This window comes from Lemur catta, chromosome 3 (genome assembly GCF_020740605.2).
Source record: "Lemur catta isolate mLemCat1 chromosome 3, mLemCat1.pri, whole genome shotgun sequence".
Classification (NCBI taxonomy): Eukaryota; Metazoa; Chordata; class Mammalia; order Primates; family Lemuridae; genus Lemur; species Lemur catta.
This window is the reverse complement of record NC_059130.1, coordinates 67,350,451-67,362,674: the sequence shown is the minus strand read 5'-3', so window position 1 is coordinate 67,362,674 and position 12,224 is coordinate 67,350,451. Positions and strand designations below refer to the sequence as shown.

Below are 12,224 nucleotides of genomic sequence, written 5' to 3'. Positions count from 1 at the left end.
ATGTGCAGGCATATTAAAAACTCTTTGAGATTTTTTATTATGATTTTAAAATACTTATTAGAAAGTTTGATGTGACCTCTTATCATGTCTCCTGATAAACTCATAATGCTCATATTAATTTGAACTTCTTAATAATGTTTGCAGCCATAGGAAATCTTTGGGAAAAAAATCCCTCAGCAAATTTTGTCCACCTACAATTTTTCTCTAGGACCAGTTTTATGCACAAGAGAATTTATGACAGTGGTGCCCATGAAAACTCTATTTCCTTGACTTTTGTTTGTTGGATTTGTAATTCTTATTGCACTATATCCTTGTCTGAAGGTGACATGTTCCAAATCCTTAAAGTAGATTACCATGTTGAAGGTGTTCTATTATTTTTAAACCTTTAAAAATGAAACTATGAACATTTTTCTGTTTAGTCACACCTTCATTTAATAAAAGGGCCAGAGGATTGTGGAGCTGAGAAAGGAAGACATCCCGTTCCATCATGGTGGATCCTACAAGCTGCCTGCAATAAGACTCCAGACCATTGACTGACGAAGGGTACCTAGTGTTCTCTAGCAGAAGTGGAAGAGTAATTGCTTTCTTTTCCCTGAATGCTAACCAAGTGTACCGTGTAGTTATCTTTTTCATACTGGGAATAAAGCCAGATTTAGGCAAAATGAATTAAATTTGTCCACAAATTGTTGATTTTGAAGTAAATGTAATTATTATGCTTCACCTCAGCCTCTTAATTTTCCATATGAATTAGGTATTTTGCTTATTGACAAACTACATTACAAAATCTACTTAGGGCTAGTACCAGCTGTTTAAATTTCAGAATCAGTTTTGTAAGATGTTTCCCATGGGAATGAAGAACAATTGACAACTTAGTTATTAAATAGTTCGCATACCAGAACATGGGCTCTGGAGGCAGAATATCTGAGTTCAAGTCCTGTCTTTACCATTTCTTTGATCTGTGACCTTGGGCAAGTCACTCAACCTCATTGTGGCCCTATTTCTTTGTCTGGAAAATGGAGATTGTATAAGTATGTCTCTAACTGATAATGCTTGTTAAACATTATCTTCTGTTAAGACTATGATGGTTATTCATGCATTTACACTCTGTCTGAACTATATATCCCTACTAGTTGCACCTACTAGGAGAAGAAAAGCCAGTTTCTGAAAGTAATAATTGCTGGGTTTCATACTGATAATATAATGTCCGTTAGTGATCTGATGAAGTAGTCCATTGTTGCTCTTGATATTGTCTTTCCTGAAAGGGTCTTTACCACCTCCCCAGCCACTGGTCACATTACCTCCAGAGTGAGCTTTCCAGAATCACACCTGATCCAGTCTATTCCACATCTAGACCCCTTTGGACCATACAGTGTAAGTCCAGAGTCTTTGTTGTGATACACAAGACCTTCCTACATCCCTAGTTCCACTCCTTTGTCCCTCTTAAAAGCCTGCTCTCAAAATCTATTTCTTTTACCATATCACAACTTCTTCATTAGCCTCCTGAATTGTGATATGTGTTTATTCTCCCACGTTGATCTTGTTTGACATTCACAGTACTACTGCTTTCCTGATGATTTCAAAGATTCTAGCATGAGCTGCCAAAGGCTGCCCTTGATAAGGTCCTATATGAACTCGACCCATCAGGACTTGCCACCATTTTGTTAACTTTCTTTTCTTCCCCTACCCCCCAACAAAATAAGTGAGACTTTTTTTCCAGAGTTCACCATAGCTTAATAATCAAGATTCAAACAGATTGTTGATTTAATAGATAAAACAAAGCAAACGAAGGTGTTATTTACATAATCTGAGCTTTGCTACTTCATCTTTGTGCAAATGGCAAGAAGCTTTATTGTATTCAGAAAGAACCAGATTTAGAACTTGGTCAATGGCACAAGATAGAACTATATTGATGATACAACTTTTTATATGTGAGAAAAATTAACATTTGATAAAGTCACAAATATGCAATGGGTAGGAACTCATCAATGTGTGAGGTGATTGAACACTGATATAAGTAATACAATTGACATCATATTTCACATTTATTATTGGATAAATGGCAGCATATGAACAAAAGTCTACACCATTTTACCCTGGCAAGCAACTACTTCAGTCATTAAATAATTTTATTTAAATAAAAAATACACCTTTGTACTGTTATCATTTCTGAGAAGGAAAAAAAAAGTCTAGCAACTGACTGGATTAAAATTTAAAGACTTTACTCTGTGGCTAAAGACTAAATCTGTGATAGAAAGAATAAAAAAATACACATATTAATAGAGCTTGCAACTTTGCTAGATCGAAATCTCTGCAATGTTCTCTCCCCAAATTATGAATTCTCTTTGGGTTTTGTTTTGAATCAGGCATTTCTGCTATAATGATAAATTATATTCCCACTCTGAGGAACAAGCAACTAGAATGCCACATTTTTGATGCATATTTTTTGCAGCACAGAGGGAATTAAATTTTGAGTGTCTCAGCTGTTAAAGTCCCCTTCAGACTTGCCCAAAATGGAGGCGAAAGCTTTCCCTAAAGCAATTCATCAGATCTATTTGGGCACAGTGACATTCTCTCAGAATTTGTAGGGATAAGCTACACTGAATAGTTCAAAGGTTTGTATCTGCTTGGAATATTTGAGAAAAAGATCTCTAGTTCTTATCATGCATTTAGCATGGCCTGATTACTGTTCAATAACTGGCTAATGTCCACCGAGGATCTAACAATTCATAGTTATAGCATAATATCTTCAGTTTCTTGAGTGCTCAGTATGTGCCTGGAACTGTGCTCGTCATTTTCCATCCATTGTGTCATTTATTTTTCATGCTTCTGATCTTTGGGGAATGACTATTTATTAAATTTATGTCTGCTTTTTTCAGTATGAAAAATTTGTAGAACCAAGTCTTATACATTATAAACTGACAAGCACTTACTGTTGTTTTCTCTAACCTAATTGGTGGTTGTTGAATCTAAAGGATGTTCTGACTACTTCAATAAAGGCAACAGCAATCACTTCCATAAATAAATCATTAGACATAGAACACATGTGTAAACAGGTAGCATCTTCTAATTTGCTGAGTGTTGATGGACTCAAAACAGCTATTAGAAGAAGCCACTGATGGAATAAATTTTTTGATGGAATAAGCCAAACAATTGGAAACAAGGTGTTGTAGTGTGTTAAATGGCCATTTCAAATAAAATGAAGTGCTTGATACATTTTTCACCTGATTGGAAAGTGAAGAATATTTTAGAATTATAAAACATTAGCCTTTTTATGCATTTATCCTTTGATTATCTTAAGGTAAGTTAGATAGCACAGGTAAATGCACCTGGCAATATATTTTATTGTTTTTTGTTTTGTGATTTGAACCCTGTCTAGCATCATCTCCTACCACATAGTCTATATACCCTTCTTACCAAATGACTTGAAGGGTTCTGACCAAGTTACGGCCTTTCAAACTGCTGTTCCCTCTGCCTGGAATGCCGTTCCCATCTTCTCGCCTCAGTCTTTAGGGCTTTGTTTGAATACCACCACCTCACACAAGCATTCTCTGAATTGTTCCCCCCAGAATCCCTGCACCCACCCTTGCTCTGGGCTCCACAGCACCCTGCCCTGTGCATACTTCCACTAACCTCATTTCATACATGGTGCTATAACTTTCTATTGACTGACAAGCTGCACTACGTTGGCCTCTTTGGAAGCATTGTCTGTCTTTTATGGCTTTATTTCTGTTTTCTCAGTACCCAGCCAAGTCTACACAGAGCATGGACTCAATGAACGATTGTGACTTGAAGTTGTGACTATTTCATATATATCATGCATATTATGAGTACTTGGCTCACTTCCCCACCTCCTGCATCCCTACCACACACACACACACACACACACACACACACACACACACACACACACTCTCATTGCATTCAGCTATGTGCAGACTCAACCACAAAGCTCAAGGTCATGATCTGGTGGAAGTGACCACTAGAAGAATGCACATTTGTGTTGGGTTCTGTTGTTTTTGCCATCTGGAGCACAGGATGTGCTTGAAGTTATATCTATCCTAGTGAAATTTGGGGGTGGTTTTATATCAGCACTATGAGAACACTTTCATGCTAAACAAGAATATGGAAACAAGAAGAAAGGTGAAGAATCAGGTCCAGGCAGCCCAACAGAAACTGGGCTCAGGGCCTGAGCTGTGGACGGAGCACCTCCGCCCACTGCAGAACACAGTCCCAGGCGGAGTGCACCTCAGTCAGTGTCTGGCTTCCCGCACCCTCTCGGTGCTCATTACTTGGTTTTCTTTGATAGAATGTGGGAAGCAGACATGGATTGCCAGGGAGCAGGCTTTTACAACTGCGATTTCATTCCGTTTTGAAGTTTCTCTCAAAATGGTTGATTTATTTTCCTCTCATGTGTGCATTATGTATGTGTTGCTACTCACAATCGGTGATTCAGAAAGGCCCTTCACGTCTTTGTCCCCAAACCCCCAGCCATGCAATGCAATGCAGCAACTAAGAGAACCAGAGAGCCGTGCTGGGCTCTGAATAGACAGAAGCATGAATCCTGTCTGGGCTCCCTCAAAGAAAGCTGCTGTTTTGCAGTAAGCTATCGGGTGACAATTAAAAACAAGGTTCTTACCTGTTTACTTAATGGGTGACTGGCCTCTTTGCTTTTATTTAGCCATCTGTTCTGGTCTGTGTCCCTTTAAACTTGTAAGATCCATCACTTCATTTAAGCTGTTACCTTGACACATTGCAATGTTGTGGACATAATGATTCCACAGAGGAGCAAATTAAAATGGTTTTTCATGATTAGAAGGTTAAATGAGGTAGGGCTGTGGTAGTTAGTGGTGAGATAAGGGGTGTTGAAGAGTCAGAGCTCAAGGGACTTTCAGTGATTGGAAAATTAAGCTGGCTAGACAGAGGGACGAGGCTTTTACAAATAACAGGAGCTGAGCAAGAACGAAGACTTCCTTTGGGTGTCGCTGACTGCTGGGGGCCGGTTCCATACTGAGGCTGTGACCCTGGGCCCAGGGAGGACACAGGGACTGGCTTTGGGTTTCTTGTCTTCCCGGAAAGGGTCTGTGGAGAGCAAAAAGAGCTAATTCCACCAGGAAGTGGTAAGCAGAGAAAACAAAAGCAATAAACTTTTCAGTGTTTCCCAGAAAGTTATGTGGCTTTCCTGAAGTTTGAAGAAGAATCAGGGGTCAAGCCAGCTTCATGAAAGAATATTTCATTGTGTCTTTACCCTGCACTTCATGCCAGGGTTCCTGAGATCTGTCCTCAGCTCTGCTCTTTCTTCTTGCTCTAGACTTCACCTTCTGCCTGACTCCTTGACAGCTCCACCGGGATGACCCACCAGTCCCTGGAAACTGGTACCTAGAAAGCCACGGGCTTTATCTTCTTACTCTCTTAAACCAATTCCTGCTCTGACCACTCTGGTTTCTCCTGATATAACCCATGTTATTGCTGTCACCAAGACTCAAACTCTCGGGCATCTCTGAATTTTCCGTCAGCCGCTTCTGTCTCGTCAGTAGCCAAGGTCCGTGCCTTCCACCTAAATCGAGTTTCTCACATCTTTTTCCATTTTTTTTATTCCCTCTGCCCCTGCCCTAGTTTCCGTCCCTCATTACCTCTGTCCTAGCCACCTGGGATGGCCTCCTAGCTAGTCACTGCCCACCTTTCCTCTCTCCCTGCTCTGATGCATCTTGAACACTTGTATTTCATGTAACTTATAACTGTCCCCTTCAACAAAATAAAATGAATTTTAAAAAATCTCCTTTGGCTTTCTATCACCCAGCAAACACAGTGCAGATATGTTAGCTTGGTATCTGAGGCAGTTCACCATAAAGTTATCATTCGTGTCTCTAGCTTTTTCTCCTTTATGCTCCAGTAAGACAAACTGCTCTATGGCTATGAATAACCCCACCTTTTCTTGTCTCCTTGCTCTGTTCCCTCGGCCTAGAAAGCTCTGTTCACACATCTCTACCTATTACAACTCATGCTTTTATCAAGCTCAATCTCAAATGCGTTTCTGCTTTCTCCCACCCCAGTCAGATGCAGTTGCTCTTGTTTTTTTGTTCCCATGGAAGCACATTTAAGAGAATATTCTTATGCTGCTTGGGAGGAAATTTTTTCTCCTCTTGTTGTTAGCTTTTTGAATCTCACTTTTAGACAGCCTATAGCACAAACAAAGTTCCCTGGTTGTAGAAGGTGGCAGATACAGAAACAGAAGAATGAGTGATAATGAGTCTACAAGAATGCAAAAAACCATCCATCCATTCATTTATGTATTCATTCCTTTCACTCAAGTGTTTTTTTTTTTTTTTTTTTTGGTGCCTGTAGTATGTAATGTACTGTGTTAACCAGGGATACAGAGATCAGTATGACACAGTACATTCCAGTTCTCCAGGAACTCACAATAATGTGGAGGAAAAGCCACATAAATAATTACACAGTGAAAAAAGTACACCACTAGAAGTGCCTTCAAAGTAAAGTATGGGAGTCACGGGACTTTACCTGTTAGGATGGATAGGTTGGGGGTGAAAGGATGGCAGTGGGAAGAAAATGGGCAATCAGCAAAGCCATCCTAGAGTTGGGAATGCATGATTTGGGTTTTGAAAACTAAATAGGAGTTTGCAGGGAATGTCGGGAGGCAGGGAAGGGTAGAGATGGAACAGAAGAGTCCAAGGAAACCTCTCTGCTCGCTCTCAGAGGCCCAGCACACTAAGGCAAACTGGTCACCAAATGATTATTTGCTGTCTTCAAGTGAAATATTCTACATGACAGAATCCTTTGATCTCTATGAAAGAAAGGGAGAGAGCAATAAAGGATCTGTCCTCTGTGACTGGTTTTGTTTGAATGTTGTTCATTCTTATTCATTCTTGTTTTTCTTTTATTTTTTTTTAATGTTTTGTAGAGAAAGTCTGTGATTGCGGTGAGCTTCATAGCAGCGTTCCTCTTCTTGCTGATTGTGCGCCTTGTAAATGAAGTAAATTTCCCATTGCTGCTAAACTGCTTTGGACAACCTGGGACAAAATGGATACCATTCTCTTACACCTACAGGCGGCCCATTCGAACTCACTATGGATACATAAACGTGAGGACACAAGAGGTAAGACCTCAGAGGGTTACCTAGGACTCTGAGAGTATCCATGGTAACGGCTTTTGTTTAGGAGCAAGGTGGTTTCCAACTCACTGAACTTACGGTCTCTGCCCTGGAGAGCTGCTTTGGGTCCCTGCAAACAACTTCTGTTTTCTCGTTCTTAGACATTTTCTGACAAATGTCTAAAAGCTGCCACCCTTCCTACCTCAAATCTTCTGATTCACTGGCTTCATATGGAGTCAAGGGAGCAATTACCTGTTGTCCTGGTGGTTTGTGGCATAACATACATATCTTTTCATTTAGAAACTCTGATCAGCAGTTGCCAGCTGGAGAACTAGCTGGCTTTATTTCCTGTAGGTCAACTGGTTGGGGAGAGCTCTTTATAGAACTTCAGAAACGCATTTATACTCTTTAAAACTCTGTAATCCTTAGACCTGGAGCTAGAAAAGGCCAAGCTGATTTTAAAATTCGCAGTGGCTGCAGAGATAATGGGATTTAAAGAGTTTTCAAATTTTAAAGGGGTTAAAATCATTTAAATCCTATAATCACTGAACCTTTAAATCTTGGTAGCCTATTGGTAGTACAGGAGAGGATGGAGGTATATTGACAACTAGAAAGTGCACAGTATGCTAGCACATTTGCAGGAAAGCATTTGATTTATAAAGCAAAATAAAAAATAATGAACCTGACAAAATATGTGAAGTAGATAGAAGTGGTTACTAAAATTGTTTTCTCTATTCGTTTTTTATGGAGTAGGATGAATGTGAGGTTAATATTCAGAGATGCAAAGTCCAGGTTTGAAGCTTGTCTGAAGCTGTTGGTGACAAAGATACAGGCCAGTAGTGTGTCTTCATCTCTGAAGAGAGTGTCATTTTGTAAAGACACAAGAGAGGAGGCTCAGGCACAGAATGCTACCACTGTCCTGAGAGTTATTCTTAGCATCCTGGGAGGGATGGTAAATGCTGGCTTTGTCCATCCCTTTTTGTAGGCAATATCATGAGAGTTATTGCTTATGGTTAATTTGACTCTTTGAAAATTGTTTCTGTATCTTCAGGATTTACAGGCTTTTTATTAGACCTTTATAGTTGGGGAAAAAAGCACAATTAATAAAATATAAATTCTTAGGAGCCTTGTTTGATGTTTATCCTTTAATTGGTTTTAAATTAATTTTTTAGAATTGTCTATTGCTTGAATTTGTCAAGTGTCCTAATAAATTGACTACCTATATAAAATATATATCTTAGAGAAGAGTTTATCTCACTCTCATCTTTTCTTACTTTTATTTCTGGCTGTCATTTGATAGTCTATAACTCTACTGTACAGTGTTAATCATTTCACAAGTGCCTGTCACAGGCTGAAAATGAAACATGTGACTAACCTGTCTCACAAATTACTCTCATAAGGGAAATCCTACCAGATATCAAAGACGCTTTCATTTGTTTAAATATTAATGAATCAGATTTTGGAGTGTGAAAGGAAAAACTGACCTAGGGATGCAGTTATTTAATTAGTCTTATTCACCAGGCCACCTTTGAAATTCTTTTGATACAGTTTTTAATAAAATGACTCTACCAAAGGATATTGACTATTTTTTTGCTCTTGCAGAGGTTATTTTTTGGGAGAGAACATGGTTACTGGAAAATACTTCAGGCTTTGGAGGCACACAGGCGTGGTTTGAGTTTCAGTTCTGACACTGACTTATAAAAGCAGTATATTTACTTTTGGGTAAATTTCTTAACCTCTGAGTCTCAATTTCCTTATTTGCAAAATAAGGACAATGACATCAACCTAGCAAAATTATTATGAGGGTTAAATAGGACAAAGTGCATGAGGTGCCCAGCTTCAAACTGCTGTTCAGTGAATGCATTTCTTTTGCTTTCTCTGTACTTACCAGTATGCCATGAAGTATCCAGTATGACTAACACCAAAATACCACAGTCCAAAGTCCCAGAATTTATATTTAAATTTTAAAGATTCTGGACTCAAGGCAATAAGCATGTGGAGGGGTTCTCAATCTCATTAGTAATAAGGGTTTTACAAATTAAAGCCACAATGAAAAAAATTTTAAAAGCACAAGGATGTATTACCATATACTGAATACCAGATTGGCAAAAAATTGTCTGACAATACCAAGTGTTGGTGAAGATGTGGAACAACAGAAACTCTTGTATACTAGTAATGGGAGTATAAATTGGAATAACCACTTTGGAAAAAACAGCTTCACTGTTTTATCTAGTAAAGTCAAAGATCTGCATACTATTTGCCCCAGCATTTCCAGTCATTGATATCTACACTGGAGATGCCCATGAACTCATGCACCAGGAGGCACGGACAGCACACGTGGCAACATTGTTCCTAACAGTCAGAAGTTGGAATATACCCAGTTGTTGATCACTAGGTGAATGGATCAAGACTGTGCGATGTAGACGGGAATGCTATACAGAAATGACAATAAATGACAAGGAAGAAACTAGTTATATGTGACAGCATGGAGGATACAAGAACATACACAGTCATTCCATTTATAGATCACACCAAGGGGCACAACTAAATGGTCTTGCATAGGGATGTATATGGGGGTAAAACTAAAAAGAACAAAAAAAGGAAGGAAATTACCATTTTAGAAGTGGGAATAACAATTACCTCTGAGAAGAGTGTGCAGTGTGTAATCAGGATGTGTTTCTGGGAATTCAGCAATGTGCTATTTCTTGATCCCATTGGAGGTTACACAGGTGTTCATAGTCAAATTATTTGTGAAGTATACATTTATGTTTTTGGACTTTCCTCTGTATCTATTTCATTTTAAAAGTTATGCTGATTCCAGGAAGGATTATTTATTTACCACTTACTGTGGGTGGGGAATCACACAAAGCATTTCACCCAATTTAACAGCAGGAAATAACTAAAAGGAAGCAATGGGACATTAGCTATCTAAAACAAGCCAGAAATATTTGAAGTAGGCAATTTCATTTTACATGAAAACTAACAGATATATAGGTAACTTATTCCTCTAGTTCTGATTTATGCATGATAGAAAGAGAGGCTCCATATTGTAACATGAACATAAATATAAATATAGAGCAGAAAATTTTGCATGGAAGATGATAAATAGCATTAGAAGAATCAAAGAGAATGGAGGATTTTCTTCCAAACTCAAACAGTTCTGGGCTAAGGTGGGAGGAAAGCTTGGTGACTTTCTACCACCCTCCTCATTGATTTCATCCTTCACTCTGGCAGTCCGACCCCAAGCCCCATGTCTGTGCCCCACTCTTACTCTTAAATGATCGTGCATTGGTCCTTACCAATAATGGCCTCAGGAGCAGTCCTTCCCAGAGATGGTGACATCAGACAAGAGACAGGATGATAAAGCCTTTAAGAGCCAATGTAATATAGCTAAAATGATAGGTGGTGGATTCGATGTTCTGGGACAAATAGCTTAAATAGTGACCCTCAAACCATTCTTTGTAGGTAGCCGCACACTCCTCTGTCCATATTCATTCTGTTCTAATCCTGAGCAGGGTCAATAGCCTTGGCTGGATTGAGTCAGGTGATCGCCAAGCTGATCTACTTACTTCAAGATCTTGGTCCTCAAGGTTTTCTCAGAAGTTTCTTTCCCCTAAAATGCATATGCTTTCTGGAAACCACTAAACTTCCTAGATTTTTTTAGACACATAGGCATGCCAGCAATGATTACCAGACCTAGAGCATCTGCAAATGTGAGCGTTGCTGATGATGGTTTTGTTGGCCAGAGCTCCAGCTGGGTCACACATTGCTGTAACTAGACATAGATTTTATGAGCTAAAATGTTTGTAAAAAAGAATGTCTCTTCACTCCTGTCTAAAGTAAGGTGAGGTGGGAGGCAGGAGACTTAGATCAAAGATCTAGTGGGCAATGTGGAGAGTAGGGTTGCTTAGGAGCATAATCTGATTCTTTAGTTATCTTTAAAAAATGGATGAGTTCTGATCCCTTTGGAGTGACCCAACTGGAAATATATGCAGTCTTGTGTATCTATGACAGCCTGTCCTGAAGGCCTCACATACAGTAAATTATACCCAGTTCAAACTCTGCTTCATTTTATCAATTCATCTGTTTTTTGAATAATCTGTTTCCAATGGAAATACAAAAAGTAAAAGTAAAAGGAATACAGGAAAAATAAGTGCGTGGCTTTGTTTATATTTCAAATTGTTTGAGTGTTTTTTTCTCTGATCCAGAACCCATGAAAAGAAATATGTTGTGGAAACTGTGGCGATGATTGTAGAGGAGTTAACTGAAAGGACTAAAATACACCCCCCCCCTACTGTTCTTGTAACAAGTGATTGGTCCCACTCTTCACCCAGTCCCCCTTCCAGTCTCAACCAGGACAAGCTAAGATTCTTTCCTTTGGGGGAGGGGAAGTGTTGAGAAACAGGAAAGCAAAATGAGTACCAACCAACAGGGTGAGTGCTGAAATTCTGAGAGTCTGCACTGGCCACAGAACCCCAAATTCCTCATCAACATTTATGTTGACAACAACCACAAGGTAGCCTCGAACTGAAGCTTGGACCAGGAGCAATTTAGATTTTGCAACAGATCTTATACTCCTCTGCCAGATCAATACTGTGTCAATGTTGGACCCCCCCCATCTTTAACAGGAGTGAATATGAAGACCCCATCTATAGCATTATGATAGAGATACTGTATTATCAACTGACCTTGGCCATGGTAAAAAAACATGTTACTTATGTGTTTCCAAAAATAAAGCCAAACAAACGTATCTGTGCTTGGCAAAATCCTATGAATCCTGTTTTCTCCTTAACACAAATTTTAACTATTCATTTAAAATTATTAATTGTGGCAGATAGGGAAGGTATAAAGGACTAAGGTACCCCAGGGTATGGTTCAAAGCAAGTATGGTTTTTTTCCTGTTGCGATAAGACAGATTTGGGGGAAAGAGAAGGAAATGAACTTTGAGCTGGGTTTAATTTGTAGTTTCCTACAATGGACTTAGTCATTGTGTTGTCTTTTTTGTTGTGTGATCTGGTGTGAAGACATTGGTAATTTACTGCTGGATAAGAGAATCAAGCTCTGGTGATCAATAGGATGCCAAGGCCAGATCTTTCTGGTGATCAGTGGGGCTGACAGA

At 39.1% G+C, this 12,224-nt stretch overlaps 1 protein-coding gene across 1 annotated transcript in view; it reads left to right on the top strand.

The window, feature by feature from the left end:
• Positions 1–12,224, top strand: part of ST6GALNAC3 (ST6 N-acetylgalactosaminide alpha-2,6-sialyltransferase 3) — a 311,067-nt gene that overhangs the window by 212,155 nt on the left and 86,688 nt on the right. Inside the window, exon 2 of the mRNA XM_045547723.1 lies at positions 6,917–7,111. Within this exon, the coding sequence (XP_045403679.1) occupies positions 6,917–7,111 (195 nt within the window). The remainder of the gene's footprint in view (positions 1–6,916; positions 7,112–12,224) is intronic.